Source organism: Eschrichtius robustus, chromosome X (genome assembly GCF_028021215.1).
Source record: "Eschrichtius robustus isolate mEscRob2 chromosome X, mEscRob2.pri, whole genome shotgun sequence".
In the NCBI taxonomy this organism is placed as follows: domain Eukaryota; kingdom Metazoa; phylum Chordata; class Mammalia; order Artiodactyla; family Eschrichtiidae; genus Eschrichtius; species Eschrichtius robustus.
The window spans coordinates 36516545-36537567 of record NC_090845.1 but is presented as its reverse complement, the minus strand read 5'-3'; the positions used below and the strand labels follow the sequence as shown (position 1 = coordinate 36537567).

Below are 21023 nucleotides of genomic sequence, written 5' to 3'. Positions count from 1 at the left end.
GCTTTATGAAATTCACTATATTGTCTTTATTTTTCTTATTTTACAACTTCCGATGAAAACTTCCCATGGCAGGGCATCAGTGGAGGGGTCAAGATTTGGAAACCAGTGCTCTGAACTGTCTAAGCACATTGTACATTGTAGTTTGAAAGAGGTGAATAAAAGAGCCGCTTTAGAGTTTCTCTCGTAAAACAGGTGACGTTTGATGGTTGACTAAGACCAGGGTTTTCAATTTTTGCTGCATATGAAAGTCACCTGGAGAACTTTTAAAACTCTTGAGGCCCAGGCCATAATCTCTATCAATTTCATCAGAAAAATAGAATCTCTAGGGGTGCGACCTAGAGATCAGCATTTTAAAAAACTTTCCAGGAAATTCCAATGTGCAGCCAAGGTTGAGAACCAAAGCTAGAACCTCACTCCTCAAATCAACAGCATCAGCATCACCTGGGAGCTTATTAGAACTGCAGAATCACAGGCCCCACCCAGATTTACTGAATCAGAATCTGTATTTTGACAAGGTTTCCAGGTGATTTATTTGCATATTAAAGTTTGAGACTCCTAATAAAGTGAAAATTGACGCCACCATATTTTTGAAAGTATCATCCATTCTTCAAAACCTAACCGGCCCCACTCCCCTCCCCCGCAAAAATCAAGAGATCAAGAGATGGCAGCCCACAGAGGACTTTGTCCACAGTCTCATTGGCAAGGAGTGCTTTCTAGCTCAGTTGAAAGAAAACGGCATCTCAAATCCTGAAAAATGAATAATTTACTCCCTTCCATTAAGGCCCGCATCTTTACAGTAACCAGCTAGCCTGACCTATCTGATGTCCTAAGGCAATGGGTCCCAAACTTGGGTGTATATCAGAACTAAGTGAATAACTAATAAACAACAGAGGTCCAAGCTCCTGAAATAGGGTAGACTGGGTCTTTGTACTTTTACCAAGTTTCCCAAATAACTCAGATAACCTTCCAAAATTTGAGAACCACTGTCCTTAGACATAGGCTATTATGTTAAAAGAATTTTAGATCTTCTCCCCTTTTTTCAAAATCACAATACAGATTCCCTTCACCGTACAGATATACTGATGTTTCATACTACAGAATGCAGGCTTTTAACTCCACCTTGAGGAAGTTATTTAGATGACGGTAGATATCCCAATGAGATCTATAATTATAATCAATTTCCTATTTCAGAAGAATTGGTTAATTTTATGATACCTAAAATCCTATGAGAGAGAGAGAGGTAGAGGGGTGTTTGACCCCAAAGGATTTCTTTAAATATGCATCACTTCCTACAGTGTGTAGAGATAGAATAAAAAAAAATTCTGGATTAAGCATTACAGTTGACTTTCTGGAATCTCCCAGTCAGAAAAACAGATCTGACTTCAGTTGTAGCCTCTCGAATAATTTTAGGGAGCTAGGACCATGGGCTGCCAACCTCTTAGGGTTTTTATGAACTTTACGATGTGTTGTTAAGTTTTGCTATGTGTGTCACAGATAAATGTTATCTTAACCTCATAGATGAGAAAGCCAAGGCTTTTGAAAGCCTTGAAGTAATTAGAGCAAGGTTAGGAAAGAATAAAGAAGGATGAGGCTGAAAGAGGGAGACACTAGGAGAGCAACTGGGGAAGTCAATGCCCGATACACTTGAGTTTTTCAAGAATATTGAAAAAGGGCAGTTGTCGTCATTCCCTCCCTTGAACAATCCCAAGAGCTCTGGAACAAAGCAGCCAAAAGGCAAGCATGCATTTACTTGCCCTGTTCATAATGTGCAGTTGGTATCCCTGGAACCTCTATGGTATAATCTCATGGAATAGTGACTGGTCTGCTTTACTGAGGTTGCCCAACACCTCCTAGAACAGAGGTTCTTGACCTTGGCTGCACATTAGTATCACCTATGAAGCTGTAAAAACCCTGTTGCCATATTCTGCCCTTTGGAAGTTTAAATTAGAAGCTATGGTGGGGGAGTCACATCAATATTTTTTTATAATGGCTTTACATACTTTATAAGATTTAATCATCACAGTAATTTTAAAGGTTAAGTATACATACTTTTTTTTTTTACATATACATGTATCTATTCTTTTTCAAATTCTTTTCCCATTTAGGTTGTTACATAATATTGAGCAGAGTTCCCTGTGCTATACCCAGTAGGTCCTTGTTGGTTATCCATTTTAAATATAGCAGTGTGTACATGTCAATCCCAGACTCCCTAACTATCCCTCCCCACCACCCTTCCCTGCTGGTAACCGTAAGTTCGTTCTCTAAGTCCATGAGTCTGTTTCTGTTTTGTAAATAAGTTCATTTGTAACATTTTTTTTAGATTCTGCATATAAGTGATAGCATACGATATTTCTCTTTCTCTGTCTGACTTACTTCACTCAGTATGATAATCTCTAGGTCCATCCATGTTGCTGCAAATGGCATTAGTTCATTCTTTTTAATGGCTTAGTAATATTCCATTGTATATATGTACCACATCTTCTTTATCCATTCATCTATCGATGGACACTTAGGTTGCTTACATGTCCTGGCTATTGCAAACAGTGCTGCAGTGAACATTGGGGTGCATGTATCCTTTCAGACCATGTTTTTCTCTGGATATATGCCCAGGAGTGGGGTTGCAGGATCATATGGTAGCTCTTTTTAGTTTTTAAGGAGCCTCCATACTGCTCTCCACAGTGGCTGCACCAATTTACATTTCCACCAACAGTGTAGGAGGGTTCCCTTCTCTCCACATCCTCTCCAGCATTTATTGTTTGTGGATTTTTTGATGATAGCCATTCTGACTGGTGTGAGGTGATATCTCTTTGTAGTTTTGATTTGCATTTCTCTAATAATTAGTGATCACATCAATATTTTTAAACCTCCCCACGTTATTCCAATCTGAAGACAAGTCTGAGAACTATTATCCTAGAAAATAGAGTGAGGAGGTGGGAGGAGAGTGGGATACTCTGCTGCTGGGTGGAACAATAGATCAGTGTAGAGGAGGAAAGTCTTAGTAGTTTGCTGCAGTCTCATACTATAGGCAAAGTGAGGGATAACAACACGATATGTTGTACTGGAAAGAACAAGATTTCATACACTTATAAAAGAGGTACAGTTGACCCGTGAACAATGTGGATTTGAACTGCACAGGTCCACCTAAACGTGGATATATTTCAATAGTAAATACTACAGGACTACATGCTCCATGGTTGGTTGAATCCATGGATGCTGAGGAACTGCAGATACGGAGGGTGGATTGTAAGTTATATGTGGCTTAACCCCTGTGTTGTTCAAGGGTCAACTGTATTTTCCTTTCAGCTCAGTCACTACCAAGAGCAGTCCTGTGGCAGCAGCAGTAGCTATAATCTTCTCTCCCCTCAACACTTGTAAGCATCCCTAGTGCCCAAATTTTGGTCTTAATATTGTTCTATACCTAAAAAAGGAATCAGAAACTATTAGAGGATAGTTAATTCCATGTCCTTGTGCAGGATAAAATCAGTATAGGTCTGTAACACCCTGTTGTTGCTAGGAAGCAAAAATGATTTTAAAAATAGTAGGGGCAGTGCTAAAAGGAAAAAGAACTAGCTTAACCATTTGTCAGGTTGTGATCATTTATAGTAAAAATCATTAAGTAAAACATGTTGTGCTTATAAGAGGCCATGATGCTCATAAGAAAAGAGTTAATATAAAGAAAATGTACAAAAATATAATTGTAATATCAAAGAAGGATGAATATATTACCATGTACATTTAAATTTATTTACTTAAGTAGGAAAGTGCTTATATATAACTGTATAGATACAGATAGATATTTCGTGGGTTTTTGTTAAGTATATTTCTGTTCATAAAGTATAGATATGTGCCATTTTTAATGTGTGTAAGCCACAAATAATTAACACAACTTAGATACCAAATAGACCTAGAAATAGTAGAAACTATAACATGAATGGACAGGCCCCATCAGCATTTGTGGTCTTATGTAAAGTGAAGTAGAAGAGGAATCCTGTAGCTAACTAGCACCCGTTGCCACACACAATTTCCAATTAGAAAGATGATACAACCATTTATTCTAAAACAATAAGTTAACTGTCCTGAAGAAGAAATCTAAATTTTCAAACTCACGTTCCTGTCGCTCTAGTAGTGAAACCTCTTGGTGACCCAACTTATTATAAAACAATGCCAATCAGAAAGGCATATATTTCAAAATATGGAAACCAGGCCAGGTTAATATATCATAAAAATATTACAATGGGTCATGTACTGCCAGAGATTGAAAACAAATAAAAATTGAAGGATACCCCATCTTTTAACTTCTTTAATCAAAATCCATATGAAAAACAGAAACAAGGATCCTATGGTAGACAGAATAATGCCCCTCCCCCAAGGATGTTCATGTCCTAATATCCAAAACCTGTGTATATGTTACCTTATGTGGCAAAGGAAATTTTGCAGATGTGATTACATTAAGGATCTTGAGATGGGGAGATTATCCTGAGCTGGGTCCAATCTAAGAGAGAGGATCCTTATAAGAGAGCCGCAGGAGGGGGGATTCCCTGGTGGTCTAGTGGTTAGGGCTCCGTGCTTCCACTGAAGGGGGCACGGGTTCAATCCTTGGTCAGGGAACTAAAATCTCACAAGCCGTGCGGTGCGGCCAAAAAAAAAAAAAAAGAGAGAGCGAGCGAGTGAGGCAGGTCAGAAGTGAGAGAAGATACTGGCTTTGAAGATGGAGGAAGGGAACCATGTGCCAAAGGATGTAGGCAGCCTCTGGAGGCTGGAAAGGCCAAGGAGTTGGATTCTTCCCCGGAGCCTCCAGAAGGGGCACAGCTCTATGGGCTCATTTTAGACCTCTGACTTGCAGAAGTGTAAGATAATAAATTTGTGTTGTTTTAAGTCACTAAATTTATGGTAATTTGTTAAAGCAGCAATAGGAAACCAATATCAGATCCCATGATTAAAAGTGAAAACTAGGTTATAAAAATACATTCAAGCTAGAGGATGGCAGCTTGAATTTAATTCATCTTGAACTTAGCAAGCAGTTCCCAAACCCAACCAAAATTAAGTGGTCAGCAATCCACTAAACCTACATTCCTAGCCTCTTGAGATGATTTTTCTTCTTTCCAGTCTGGTAAAATTACACACACACACATTTAAATTCCAGAACCATGTAAGGATAAGAATAAAAGTAGGGGTAAGAATGTAAACAAAATTAAATCTATGATATTAATAGCATTGTGCTCAGTTTTATTGTTAAAATATTAATCAGCTCTCTAATCAGTGTGGTGTTTTATGTATATATTTTCCTTTTTAAAATATTTAGAGCATTCAAGAAAATCTGAAATGCTAGGCTTGTGATTAAGTTAAGTGTTTTAAAGCATTTGATTAAATTGCAATCAATGTTTAAATGGTTGACGAGACTTGTTTTGTTCATTTAATATGTATTTGATTTAGTGGTTGTATAAGTAGTGTGTGAATGTTTAAAGCAATCGTTCTGAAACTTAAACACGCATCAGAATCACCAGGAGGGCTTATTAGAACACAGCCAGTTGTGTTTCTGATTCAGTAGGTCTGGGTTGGGGCCCAGAAGAATTTGCATTTCTAACAAGCTGTCGGGTACTGCTTATGCTGCTGATTTGGGGACCACACTTTGAGAACCACTGAGGAATGTTTGCTCTTTTTTTTTTTATGTTTGCTCTTTTATGTTTATAGAAATACTAAATTCATAAGATTAAGATATTGGACTGTAAACAAAGTACAACGAGTAGGGAGTATTTCTATAGCACAAAATGCCTCTTGGACATTAAAGCATCTATGAGCAAAGGGGAGTATGACAAAGCTTGATAGAAAATGTCACTTCAGTCGTTCAGCCACAGAAGCTGCAGGTGAAATGAATCGATATGGGGGAAGGAACAACTCCTAAGCTGTTTTCACACTGGAATCACTTGGGGAAGCAAAGATATTAAAGACCTTTAAATAGACAATATTATTTTGTCAATAATGTTGCTTTCTGCTTTATGTTTATAAGTCATAGAGAAATCACCATTCTTATTTTTCTTCTTCCAGTCTACTAAAGATCTTAAAAAACAACGACTTTTCACTAGAAACAATGACAGACCTGTAACTCGGGCTGGACTTACAGGCCCATTAACAGTAATCTGGGCTTTCTGTAGCTCTCCAGCAATTTGACATCCCAGCTTTAAACATTGTAAGAGCTGTGTTATATGTGTTACAAATGAAAGGTTGACAAGTTAAAAATACTTTCTGGCTCTGTAATGACTTTTCATTTTGGTCTCTTTTCATTTCCATTGAATATGTAAGAGTGCTGTTTGCCTTCCGGTGGATTCCTGCAGCTTTGCAGACAATCTTAGGCATCTGTCAACAATGGTAGCAAAACAGCTTTTGCAAAATCCAGAGTATCCAAATTTAAAGTTTCTCACACATATCAATTTGCTCTGGATGTTTAATTACCAATGTGAGGATTTAAAAAAAATAGTTAACAAGTTAAAATATTTATTCAACTTGATTTTGCCTAAGTGTTTAAAATGTCATCTATTTTTCCCCCATCATCTCTTTTCCTACTCTTTAGAAAAAGGAGAAGCATGACGTAGGACTTTAAATGGAAAGACAGTTCAAGAGATAAAATGTTAACACTGATTATTTCTGGATGATGGCAGTATTGGTGGTTCTAGCTATTTTTTAAATCTCCTTTAGTATTTTCTACCAAAAGGAATATGACTGTAATAGCCAGAAAAAAAACATATCATTCAAAAAAGGAAATTTCTCCCAAACATGATTTGGAAAGTAATTGAAAATGAAATAGGGCTTCTTAGAATAATGGCTAATTCTTGGCCTTAATGAAGAAATGTGCAAGATGAGCCTGGAACATCTTGCCATATCAAAAAGCAATGGAGTTATAAAGACTAATAGAGTTATGTCAAAATGACCCAGTAGCCAACTTGAAGACAGATCACATCGGCCAAATATGGGACAATTTGAGCACCAGTAAGAGTAATAACTGCAATGAATTGAAACCTTCAAATATATTAAAATGCATGAGTTTATGAAGATACTAAAAAACAGAGGGACATTGAGAAGAGTCATAGCAAGATCAATTTTAACTCAATTTAAAAGAGAACTTTCAGTCAGTTTCTATGAACTCTGGTCAGAAAAGTCAGACTGTATAAAAATGGAACAAGAACTGCAATGAACATACAATGGAATATTACTCAGGCATAAAAAGAAACGAAATTGAGTTATTTGTAGTGAGGTGGATGGACCTAGAGACTGTCATACAGAGTGAAGTAAGTCAGAAAGAGAAAAACAGATACCATATGCTAACACATATATATGGAATCTAAAAAAAAAAATGGTTCTGAAGAACCTAGGGGCAGGACAGGAATAAAAACACAGACGTTTTAGAGAATGGACTTGAGGACACGGGGAAGGGGAAGGGGAAGCTGGGACGAAGTGAGAGAGTAGCACTGACATACATACACTGCCAAATGTAAAACAGATAACTAGTGGGAAGCAGCCACATAGCACAGGGAGATCAGCTCGGTGCTTTGTGTCCACCTAGAGGGGTGGGATAGGGAGGGTGGGAGGGAGACGCAAGAGGAAGGAGATATGGGGATATATGTTTATGTATAGCTGATTCACTTTGTTATACAGCAGAAACTAACATACCATTGTAAAGCAATTATACTCTAATAAAGATGTTAAACAAGATAGCTCTGTATATAAAGAGCGCCCTGATACTGGATATTTTCATGCAGGCTCAAGAATGATTTTGAAGGAATGGTGTGGAAGAGGCATGAAAAGGATGGTTGATCTAAATAGCTCATAAAGATCTTTCAAACCTCAAGTTTCTATTATTCTTTAATATTTTTTCCCTTTGGTATGAAATCACAACTTGTTTAGGAATTAACTAAAACACCCAGAAAGCCAAAAGAAAACAAAGCAAAACATAACAATAAATACCATAAACAAAGTCTCCCATGGCTCCAGGAAGGTCTGACGCAGAGTCTGTGGTTGGGTAAACAGATACTAAAAACAAAGAAACAAACAAAACCCAAAACCTCAAACCCCAATAGTGTGCTGGGCCAGCTCTTAAGAGCAAACATGGATATTGATGAGATGGGCAATCACAAAACAATCCTGATAATCTTAGGAAGAGTTGAGTAGTTCCTAAAATATTGGAACATGGTAGATGTGTTGCAAAAGCCAAAAGCAAACAGAAGTTGTATTCTCATGGGGTCCTCCCATTCATTCTTCCTTTTGTCCCCATCCTGCCTTGAATCACTGTGTGCCCCCTAAATTCCAGTTGGTTATCAATGACATCTCCAACCAGTTGAATAGCTAATTGGCAAACAGTGGGAGGAATTTCTGGTTGTGCACAACGACACCATTGAGAACCCTGTAATCATTTAAAAATGGGCATTTCATATTTTTACTTTTTATGGAAGCAGGCCAAGACCCTTGAGAAGACATAGACTTTATCCCCAGTGTAAATTGGCCAAGGAATAAACTTGCTGACTGAGTCTCCCTGTGGGAGGGAGAATATTCCAGTGCTCTGATATCTCTACACAGGTTATAATTTCAGTTATATCAATATAAGAATGATGAGGAAACAAGATAATACCTTCAGCACACCTAGGTGGGCTCCTCTCAAATGGGCTAAGGTTGGAAGAAGCCCAGGGATGTTGAATGAAATTGCCATGTGCAAGTTATTTAGGAAGGCAGAAGCCTTTTGACTTATATGTTAGTTCCTAGTTTTGAAGACCTCAGAGATAAATGGGTAGGGCATAATGGCATTCAGAATGACCTCCTCAAAATGTGCCATAGGAATTTCAGTGTTGGGTCAGCATAAGCTGACTAGGAGATCACAAAGATGGCCAGAATTGAATCAGAGCTTGTCCTGAGATTGAGTTAGGCCATAACTTGATTCAACCAACATTACTTGAATTTCTTCTGTGGGCCTGTCCTTTAAAAGCACTATCTGATTTATCCTCATATAAACTCATTGAGATACGTATTTGTATCTCCATTTTACAACTGAGAAACCTAAGTTTCAGAAGCAACTGGTCCAAACCACAGGGCCAATGTGGTATGAGCTGTGACTTGAACTGAAGCCCAACCCTGCTTCAAAGCCCCTACTCTTTACGCTGTGGCAAACTGCCTCTGAACTATGACTGTATCAAATTTCATGTTGTAAACAACTGGCTTTTGTTACCATTTACCCAAGGACCTACAACTGCCATGCTGCTAGTTTCTTGGTGGCCTCTGTAAAGATTCTTGGAGATATCGTATTTCCTATTAGATACAAATTTATTAGTACCTAATCAGGTACGTATTTCCCATTAGGTGCCAATATTTTACAACATTTTACCAAGAAACCTGAGTAAGATTACCTTTTTTGGTCTTAATATCATTGGTATAAATATCTTAAGAACAGTATTCCAGCTTTTCAAAACATTCCTTTCAATATAACAATAGTTCACTCCTAGTCTTTTTTTTTTCCCACTGCTACCCTTAAGAACGGTGTCTCATCCAAAAATCCCTTTATAACTTCCATTATTTGAGCTATCAGAATGACAATGATTTGAAACCCTTCCATGTTGCTGCAGGGGCATGTGGATATGTGCTTGTGTAGTGGGTTGAATGGTGTCCCCCAAATTCTTATCTACCGGGAAACTCAGAATGAGGCCTTGTTTGGAAGTAGGGTCTTTGCAGATGTAATTAGTTAAGATGAGGTCATACTGGAGTAGGGTGGGCCCCTAATCCAATGACTGTTGTTCTTCTTAGAAGAGGAGAGGATACACAGAGATATACAGAGAAGGTAAAGGTGGAGGCAGAGATTGGAGTGATGCAGCTACAAACCAAGGAATGCCAAAGATTGTTGAGAGCCACCAGAAGCTAGGAAGGAGCAAGGAAGGATTCTTTCCTAGAGCCTTCAGGGAGAGCATGGCCTTGCTGACACATGGATTTGGGGCTTCTAGCCTCCAGAACTTTGAGAGAATAGATCTGTGTTGTTTTTAAGCTACCAAGTTTGTGGTAATATGTATGGCAGCCCTAGGAAACTAACACAGTGGTTTATGCTGATTTTCCTTTCTACTGGTTTTACACTGGCAGAAAACACTTCAGCGATCAGTACCATAAGTAAGTTACATCTATAGGGGATGTAATTAGAGTAGAACAATGTTACATTATTTGGTTTTATATGGTGCCTTTCATACACATGGTTCCTGAAGCTGTTTTATTAAGTACTGTATTAAAGTGAAAATGACTGTGAAGCTATTATGCACCTTTCAATAGTGGACTCAGAGCATTAGGCATGAACAGCTGTCATTATGGAAGAAACAGAAAGCCTTGAAACTAGAGTGAAAATGTCCCACTACTGTTGCTAAGTTTCATCTTTTTTTTTTTCTTTTTTAATGGTAATCCTTTTTTTTTTTTTACATCTTTATTGGAGTATAATTGCTTTACAATGGTGTGTTAGTTTCTGCTTTATAACAAAGTGAATCAGCTATACATATACATATGTCCCCATATCTCCTCCCTCTTGCGTCTCCCTCCCTCCCACCCTCCCTATCCCACCCCTCTAGGTGGTCACAAACCACCGAGCTGCTCTCCCTGTGCTATGCGGCTGCTTCCCACTAGCTATCTATTTTACATTTGGTAGTGTATATATGTCCATGCCACTCTCTCACTGCGTCCCAGCTTATCCTTCCCCCTCCCCGTATCCTCAAGTCCATTCTCTAGTAGGTCTGCATCTTTATTCCCGCCTTGCCCCTAGGTTCTTCATGACCATTTTTTTTTTTAGATTCCATATATACGTGTTAGCATACATCCATTTTTAAACTTCCAAAGAATAAGTGATCTCAGTCATGCTAAACTGTCACTTCTGGTGTCACATCTAAAAAGACAAGCCCAGAGTGAGGAAAAAAATAGAATATCCAACTCTTAACCCCAGTAGAGCACCGGAGAATTGACAAAATCTGAAAACACCCTCAAATCTGAAGTAAATTTAACTGAATATATATGTATGTCTTTTGTGTCTTCTGATATGTTAGGGGGTGGAAAAGAGTCGCCGAGAGAGACTTTTCTAAAGAGGGAAGCGAGCAATGGTTCATTTTCTCCAATGGGAGCCTGGCCCTACAGGGATCCACAGTGAAGTGAGGAAACAATTCAGATCTTAGGGCTGTCTTCCCGTGAGTGTAGGATACACTCCCTTACTAGTTACATTATATCTAGCAAAATCCAGAAGAGAGATGATAGCCCAGTTGTGCAAAAAAAGAGCTAACATAGCAGTCCTGAGATGGCTATCTTCAAAAGGCCTGCTTACAAGGTTGGCCCTTAGCTGGCGCTTGGACTTTGGGAGGGTCTCTGCCACTCCTAGAAATAATAAGGATGGCTCACTACCTAAACTGTTTGTATAAACGCTACGGATTATGCTGAACACCCGCTTTCCTTCTGGGAGCCTAGAATTTGGCTTCACGCTAGGCAGAGGGTGCCTGTGTGAGCAGCTCCCAGTAAAAATCTTATGCACTGAGTCTCTAATGGGCTTCCCTGGAAGAAAACATTTCACACATGTTGCCACAACTGATTGCTGGAGGAATTAAGCATGTCCTGTGTGATCCCACAGGGAGAAGCCCCTTGCAAGCTTGTGCCTGGTCTCCCCTGGACTTGGCCCCATGTGCCTTTTCTCTTTGCTGGTTTTGCTTTGTATCCTTTTTTTATAATGAATCTTAGCCATGACCATATGCTGAGTCCTGTGAATCCTCCTAATGAATCATTGAACCCGGGGGTGGTCTTGGGGGCCCTGACATACCAACTCCTCCACAACATCAGTCGACAGCTCCATCTCAGTGCTCCCCTTCACTCCCCACCAGTACCCTCAGATTACATGATACTCAACTGAGACTTAGCTAAGGAGAATTCCCCTACTATATTTTGAAGAGTGAACAGGTTTTATTATTGTAATCAAGCAAGAAAAGCGAAATACCTTTTATTTTGAATGTGTATTTAGGTCTTTTACTCCTTGATCTGGTGTTTCCTTCCTTTGGTGGCTAAGACAGTACCAACTCGTAAGGGTACTTTTTTTTTTTTAATTTGCAATTTTAAAGTATGTTTCTTTGCAGATGTAAAAACATTGCCGGCTGTCCTTCTGTTCCTGAGTGCATCAAGTTTGTTCTTGCCTTAAGCTTTTTTTTTTTTATAAATTTATTTTATTTTATTTATTTTTTATTTTTGGCTGCGTTGGGTCTTCGTTGCTGCGTGCGGGATTTCTCTAGTTGCGGCGAGCGGGGGCTACTCTTCGTTGCGGTGCATGGGCTCTAGGCGCATGGGCTTCAGTAGTTGTGGCACATGGGTTCAGTAGTTGTGGCTCATGGGCTCTAGAGTGCAGGCTCAGTAGTTGTGGTGCACGGGCTTAGTTGCTCCGCGGCATGTGGGATCTTCCTGGACCAGGGCTCGAACCAGTGTCCCCTGCATTGGCAGGCGGATTCTTAACCACTGCGCCACCGGGGAAGCCCACCTTAAACTTTTGTACCAGCAGCTCTTTTTGTCTGAGATGCTTTTCCCACAGCTTGGCATCCCTGGCTCTGTCTTTTCAGTGAGCTCTCCACTTCACTGTCACCTCCTCAGAGAGGCCTTCCATGACCACCCAATCTAAAGGTGCCCCCAACTCCACCCACAGATCACCCTGCTTTGACTTCATCATAACACTTATTTCAACCTCCTATTGTATTCATGCTTTATTTTTTGTTTAGTCAAAGTCTCCTCCCTCTAGAATATAATTTCCACTTGAAAAAGTATTTTGTTTGATTTGATCGGCGTTTTATTCTCAGTGCTAAAATCCTGGAAGAAAAACTAGGCATTCAGTAAATATTTTTGAATAAATGAATAATTAAGTCATTTGACTAAATAAGTGACATTTTGGAAACTGCATTTAACAGGTTTCAGGAGAATGGCCCAATTTGCTTTTTTTTTTTTTTTTTCTTTTGCCACATTCAGTGTATTCCCCATCTGGTTCTTTTTTCACCAATGGGTAGTCACTTTTTTAACAAATTTATTTATTTATTTATTTATTTATTTATTTATTTATTTTGGCAATGCCACGCGGCATGTGAGATCTTAGTTCCCCAACCAGGGATCGAACCCGTGCCCCCTGCATTGGAAGCACGGCATCTTAACCACTGGACCACCAGGGAAGCCTTGGGTAGTCACTTTTTTTTTTTCCACCAGGCCCCCAAAGCAGCGAGACAGGCAGACAGAGAAGCAACGCCGTCAATCAGTGTCAAGTGTGCACTTTTCTCTTGATTCAAAAGGGCCAGCACTATCATTTAAACATCATCCAATCTCTTTGCATCTTACAGAGTTTAAGGTCTACAAAAAGCAAGGAGGCAATTGCTATGGATTGTACCGTACATATCGGCAGAGTAGATGTCATTAAGATTCACTTCCTTGCTTCTCCTGTTCAATTACTTCTGTGCAAGGCAGTGGATTTCTCTTGTCTTCTTCAGTTTAGATTTACTGAATTTCTGAATCTCAGCCATATCTTGTTTGTCAGAGATTTTGGCAGATTAAGCAGGAATGGGATGCACAAAAGAAAGTCATGTTTCCACAATAGCTACTCTAACCCCTTTTCTGACATCCCCATCTACCATTCCAGCCTCTTCTGATATTGTACTAACCTTATCTACCTTGTACCCTAACGATTTCCTCCTGTCCCTCCCTAACTGCACCTGTCCTCAAGGTTCAGCCTTCTGGAATTCTCACACAGTGAGACTCTGCAGCTCATTTTCTACCACTGAGTTTATACTTCTATTTCTCCAGCTATCAACTTTACCCAAATTCTACCCAGAATCTCCAGTGGCTCGTGGACATTTGTACATGGAGGTTCAACGTTTAATGCAATATGTCCGATACCTAGTCTATCACCTTCTTCCCGAAGCAGAAACTCCTTTCATTTTCCTGCTTCTGCTAATATATACATATATATTTTAAGAATAACAAATCTGAAACCATTTTGCCTGCACTATCAGTGTACCCTTCACATTCAGTTAGCATGAAACCATATACATATCTTACTAGCTGTCCCTTCTTTACTAACACACTAGCATAGATTGACAGCACAACAGCCAGGATTACTACACAACCTCCCAATTTGGGGTCTCTCAAAGTGTGGTCCAGCCTCCCTTGCAGCAGAATCACTTGAGGAGCTTGTTAAAATATAGATTCCCAGACACCAACTGAACCCTAACCTGCAAAATTAGAATTCCTGAGTGTGGGGTGTAGAATTTTGCATTTTAACAGGTTCCCCAACATAATTCTCAAACTAGCTTTAGAACCCTTGGAATTCTCTCTCTACCTCCTATCTCTACCCACATCCAAATTACTGTGCATCTGTCTACACATAGTTTACACTGGGAAACACCTCTGTTTAAGGACTATGACTTTAATACGTTTGCTTACATTTGAGAGTATAAAGTGGACCTTCGACCTCGGAACTCCCTCATTTTATAGAAAAGGAAACTAAGATCCAGAGAAATTTTCACCCATGGAGGTCACAGAGTAGGTAAGTGGCAAAGCTTGGACTAGATCTCAAGTCTTTTGATTTCCAAGCCACGCAGAAAAGAGTTAACATAGCAGTCCTGTCCGCTGTCCTTTGAAAGGGCTGAGCGTAAGATTGGCCCTTGGATGGCGTCTGGGAGCTTCAGTTTGGGGAGGGTTTCCACCATTCCCAGGACTGATAAGAGTAACTCCCTGTGCCTAAAATGTTTTTTGTAAACAATATGGTTTAAAATGAACACCTGCTTTCCTTCTGGGAGTCTGGAATTTGGGTACATGTCAAACAGAGCATGCTATGTGACCATCCCCCAATAAAAAGCCTGGGTACTGAGTCTCTAAGGAGCATCCCTGATGGATAACACTTTACACATGTTGTCACAACTCCTTACTAAGGGAATTAAGTGCATCCTGAGTGACTCCACTGGGAGAGGACTCTTGGGAGCTTGTACCTGGTTTCCTTCAGATTTCTCCTCACGTGCCTTTTCCCTTTGTTGATTGTGCTTCGTATACTTTCACTGTAATGAATCATAGCCACGAGTCTGACTGTATGCTGAGTCCTGTGAACCCTCCTAGTGAATCATCAAACATGGGGGTGATCTTGGGCACCTTGCAGCACACAAGCCAATGTTTTCCATAACTCATTTCACTGCCACTCTCATTGACTGTATAAAAGAGACAGTAGGGGTAAACCAAAACAGCATGGCCTTAAAAAAACAGCATGATTTAAATGCTGACTTAGCCGCTAAGCTCCATTACTTCTCTGAGTCATGGTTTCATCATCTATAAAATAATTGGGCCAATAATACTTGCTTTGTAAGTTTTCTTTTTTTTTTGGCTGCGCTGCATGGCTTGTGGGATCTTAGTTCCCCTACCAGGGGTTGAGCCTGTGCCCCCTGCAGTGGAAGCGCAGAATCTTAACCTCTGGACCGCCAGGGAAGTCCCTTGTAAGGTTTTTACAAAGATTTAGCGATAATAGTACAAGAGGTCCATAGTATACACCCTTTAAGAAGGAGCTATGATTATTTTCCTTCGAGTCTTTTGGATAAGATGGAATGACCAGAAGGAATTCTATGGATCCAATTTTATGTATCCATGTAGCAATGGAATTAATTATATGGACTAAAAAGTCCCAATCATGGGACTTGTGAGCAGATTATTTTTCCTAGGATCTGTGTAGAGCTCCTCTAACTAAGGACTTGCAGTGCGAATTGTGTGGAGAGCAAGCATGGAAAAGAATATGTTTTTACTCATCCTCGGCTTTCAACCCATGCTTGGCTATTCGTCTCTTGCCTTTGGGGTCCTGCCTACTCCACTGATTTCTGGGCCCTGACCTCTTTCTGGCTGCCAGTGCGCACTCCTTAGCTCTTTGTTGGATGTTCATCTGTTCCTCCAGCTGTACCTTCTTCCAACCACGAGTTCACACATGACTCATTCACCATCATTCACTTGGTCCTATATAGAGGATCCCCACTGAAACTTCTTTCCTGGCTGTGGCCCTGGCTTCAACCCCTAACCAGCTTGTAATATTTGCTCTTGAATAAAGTATATTTCACTTTTGTGGAAACAGTTATTAGGCAAATATAATTCCAGCCAGTGGCAGCATATTTGGAAGAAAAACTCATTTATGTTTATTTATTCTTTTTGTCCCTTGCATCCAGAAGATGAACACAACACTTCTTAATACTAACATTGTCCCATCTGAAATAACGTAACTAAAAGGTTTAAAGATGAGTTATTTCAAATCTCTTCAGCAATTCAAATGAGGTGGATTCTTTAGTACATACTAGGGTAGCTGCCATAAAAAGCAGCCAGTGTCTGCAAGGAGTTGCTTTATGGCACATCGTTTTCAGAAAATAATCATTAGTCTTAGATATCAAAGGCGAAATATTTAAACAGACATTTGCTCTGTATTTCTCAATCAGACATGATACGATAGTGAGGGCACTGCATGGGGAGTCAGGGGGCCTATGTTTCAGTCTCTATAGTTTAGTGGTTAAGAGCCTTTTCCCACCTCCGCTTTCATCTAGGTAGGGCTGAGCTAATAGTACTTGCCGATAGAATGTGAGTGGAAGTGATTGTGCCACTTCCCTGCTAATGTGGCTTTAAAGCAAGCATCCTGTCTCCATGCTCTCTTCCCCTAGCTCCTGGCTGGATGCTGACACCCAGGATAACCTTGGAGGCCACATGTTGAAGATGGTAGAGCCATTCTCATCCAGAGTTCCTGAATGACCACACAAATAATCAGTCCTTCCGTCTTATCAATCAGGAACATTTGCACTATGTTAAGCCATTGACATTTTGAGATTTTTGTGTTATAGAAGCTAGTATGTCCCTAATTAAGTTGTTTCACTTCTTTATGCCAATATATTTGGGTTGTTATAAGGATTAAATGAGTGAGAACAATGCCTGACACAGAATAAATGTTCAATAAATGTTAGCTATTAACATCACTACCTGCTCTGATGCTAGCAGGTTATGGGTCACTGAACATGTCAGTTTCCCTGGACCTCCATTTCTTCAACTGTAAAACGTAAGAGTCATGCTTGGACTTCCCTGGTGGCGCAGTGGTTAAGAATCCGCCTGCCAACACAGGGGACACGGGTTCGAGCCCTGGTCCGGGAAGATCCCACATGCCGCGGAGCAACTAAGCCCGTGTACCACAACTACTGAGCCTGCGCTCTAGAGCCCGCGAGCCACAACTACTGAGCCCGCATGCCACAACTACTGAAGCCTGCGCACCTAGAGCCCGTGCTCCGCAGCAAGAGAAACCACCGCAATGAGAAGCCCGCACACCGCAACGAAGAGTAACCCCCGCTCACCGCAACTAGAGAAAGCCTGCGTGCAGCAACGAAGACCCAACACAGCCAAAAATAAATAAATAATTGATTAATTAATTTTTTAAAATGTCATGCTTGATGACCAAATTTCCCAAAGTTTGATATTTTATAATCAGAAACCTCTTCAAATTGCTAAGAAAAAAAATTATCTTAACCCATGGAAAGTGGCCAGAGGATGAGGGAGAGGCATTCAGGACATCAGGTAAAGAGGGAAAGAAGGAAAACAGAGAACAGTCCAAAGGATGCCGAGAGGGAAAACCACTATTTAAAGAGAAGCATATTTTCTTTTTGACATTTATCCATCAATTCTGAAATAAGCTTCAAAGAGAAGATTTACAAACCGTGCTGTGTCCATGAGACTTTCATTCACACCCAAATGAATATCTTGTGTGGTAAGAAAACAAGGGTGTCCTCCCAGAAGTGCAAAGCCTACAGTAAAAGAGAGAGGAAAAGGCATTTTGAAAAAAAGAAAGTAGCAAACAAAATTATGAGCAATCAGCACCATCTCAATTGAAAAGTCAAAATCTTTCAATCTCACCAGCCTCTCTGATAGGGAGTTCCCAGGGAAAGCGTAATGAGGAACGGAGAGAAGTAGATGAAATTTTCTGTACCAGCACTTAACTCTCCTTCAGATGTGTGCCCATTTCTCCACCCTCTTGTTCAGATCTGGGCAATATGGGGCATGTTCTCATTTGGAGACTATACCTCATTTTTATTCTTTAAAATATATAATGATGTCCACCAGGAAAATGGGAAAATAAACTGTAGTATGGGATATCATGGATTACAATGGAATACTATTCAGTAATTCAGTATTCAGTAATACTATTCAGTAGTAATACTATTCAGTAGTAATACTATTCAGTAATAAACTGTAGTATGGGATATCATGGATTACAATGGAATACTATTCAGTAATTCAGTATTCAGTAATACTATTCAGTAACACTATTCAGTAGTAATACTATTCAGTAATAAACTGTAGTATGGGATATCATGGATTACAATGGAATACTATTCAGTAATTCAGTATTCAGTAATACTATTCAGTAGTAATACTATTCAGTAGTAATACTATTCAGTAATAAACTGTAGTATGGGATATCATGGATTACAATGGAATACTATTCAGTAATTCAGTATTCAGTAATACTATTCAGTAACACTATTCAGTAGTAATACTATTCAGTAATAAACTGTAGTATGGGATATCATGGATTACAATGGAATACTATTCAGTAATTCAGTATTCAGTAATACTATTCAGTAGTAATACTATTCAGTAGTAATACTATTCAGTAATAAACTGTAGTATGGGATATCATGGATTACAATGGAATACTATTCAGTAATTCAGTATTCAGTAATACTATTCAGTAGTAATACTATTCAGTAGTAATACTATTCAGTAATAAACTGTAGTATGGGATATCATGGATTACAATGGAATACTATTCAGTAATTCAGTATTCAGTAATACTATTCAGTAGTAATACTATTCAGTAGTAATACTATTCAGTAATAAACTGTAGTATGGGATATCATGGATTACAATGGAATACTATTCAGTATTCAGTAATAAAAAGGAATGCACTACTATACACACAACATGGATGAATCTCACAAACATTATGCTGAATGAAAGAAGCTAGACACAAAAGAGTACATAATGTATAATTCCATTTATATGAAGTTCTAGAATGGGCAAAACTAACATAGAGTGGCTGAAATTAAAACACTAGTTGCTTCTGGAGAGGCTGATTGGCTGGGAAGGAGCATTGGTGAACTTTCTGGGGTTACAGGAATACTTTATACCTTGACAGAGTTTGTACGTTACATACCCATATACATGAGTATATGTATTCTTCAACACTTATTGAACTGTACACTTAAGATCTGTGCATCTTCCTGTATATAGATTATGGGTTAATTTTTTTAAATAAATTAATTTTATTTATTTATTTTTGGCTGCATTGGGTCTTCGTTGCTGTGCGTGGGCTTTCTCTAGTTGTGGCGAGCGGGGGCTTCTCTTCATTGCGGTGCATGGGCTTCTCATTGCAGTGACTTCTCTTGTTGTGGAGCACAGGCTCTAGGTGCGCGGGCTTCAGTACTTGTGGCACGTGGGCTCAGTAGTTGTGGCTCGTGGGCTCTAGAGCGCAGGCTCAGTAGTTGTGGCGCACGGGCTTAGCTGCTCCGTGGCATGTGGGATCTTCCCGGACCAGGGCTTGAACCCGCGTCCCCTGCATTGGCAGGCAGATTCTTAAGCACTGCACCACCAGGGAAGCCCAAGCCCTTAATTTTTTAAAAATTGAAAATAAAATGAGTATTGAAATGGCAATTTCAGGTCACTAAAAGTCAGCAAGATCAGAAGGTCATTCAACTGTTGTGTTTATCCTCCAACCAAGACAGGGCTAAGCACCACTCGCATATTGCCCTCACCACTTTTCAACCCTCCATGGGATGTGAGATTATTGCAGACATCTGAGCAGATGAGGATGGCTCCTTCCCCACCCTCATAGCACACTCCATTGGTCTGGGGAGGATGACACAGAGAGGGGCCTGCCCCAAGCCATAGCTAAACTCTGTGGTAACAAGGAGAGCCCTTTTACCACATACCCTGAGGCAAAATTATGGGAAATGGTGACATCCAATCAGAACTTTACTTTCTCATTTGAGACAGGTTCAATAGGCAGGCTTTCTTAGATATACAATGTAAAGGCAAATAAGTATAATTACAAGATAGAGACTTGTCTGAGGAATTTTGCAAACATTACTTTTTTCCTCCTTATTGTAATATACCTACTTTGTCTTTTGGGAAATATGCAACAGTCACAATTTTCTAATCTTACTTGTTTCCCATGAGAAAGGAGGAAATCATTAATCTCATGGTGAGTTGGGGGACAAAGAGTTTTAGACTCATGAAGGGGAATTTGACCCAAAGTCTCATGAAACAGCCCACTGAAAGCTTAATGCAATTTGAATAATGCAGTTTGAATATGGATAGGTGATATTAACAAATGATATTAACAAATCATTTTTATTAGGTGTGATAATGATATTGTAGCTATACAGAAAATATTCTTATTTATTTGAACTATGCATACTGATATATTTTGAGGTAAAATTTCATTGTAGCTTTAATTTACTTTAAAGTATTTCACTAACTGGGACTTCTCTGGCAGTCCAGTGATTAAGACTCCACGCTTCCACTGCAGGGGGCACGGGTTCGATCCCTGATTGGGGAACTAAGATCCCGCATGCCATGCTGCGTGGCCAAAAAAAAAAAAAAAAATTTCACTAACAAAACTGAACATATAAATCAAAGAAGGCAACATATTAACAGTTGATTGATGTAAGGGGTATTGGGGTGCTCATTATGCTAATCTTTCTACTTTCTGTTCATTTGAAAACTTTCCTAAGTAAAACAACAACAAAAAATCCACGACAAAACAATTGTTCTCATTTCTGTTACTACATTTAAAAAATAATTGTATTCTACCTATTTCATACTTAAAAGTATTCTCTTAAAAACTGCCCCGACCAAATGGTTTTTTAGCTACAGGCCACTATGTTCTGACTCTAGCAATGACTAGTCACAGAGCACTACCAGGTGCTGGCACTTCAGAAACTTTCTTC

The 21023-nt window shown here is 39.5% G+C and overlaps 1 protein-coding gene, 1 long non-coding RNA gene and 1 pseudogene across 2 annotated transcripts in view; 1 reads left to right on the top strand and 2 right to left on the bottom strand.

Annotated features, from left to right (window-relative positions):
- Positions 1–16870, top strand: part of LOC137756512 (uncharacterized) — a 173739-nt gene extending 156869 nt beyond the window's left edge. Inside the window, exon 3 of the long non-coding RNA XR_011072232.1 lies at positions 16692–16870. This is a non-coding gene — a long non-coding RNA (uncharacterized lncRNA). The remainder of the gene's footprint in view (positions 1–16691) is intronic.
- OTC (ornithine transcarbamylase) overlaps positions 1–21023 on the bottom strand; it is a 57511-nt gene that overhangs the window by 19496 nt on the left and 16992 nt on the right. The window contains exon 4 of the mRNA XM_068532766.1: positions 17729–17816. Coding sequence (XP_068388867.1) covers positions 17729–17816 — 88 coding nt within the window. The remainder of the gene's footprint in view (positions 1–17728; positions 17817–21023) is intronic.
- Positions 13429–13586, bottom strand: LOC137757374 (thymosin beta-4-like; annotated as a pseudogene).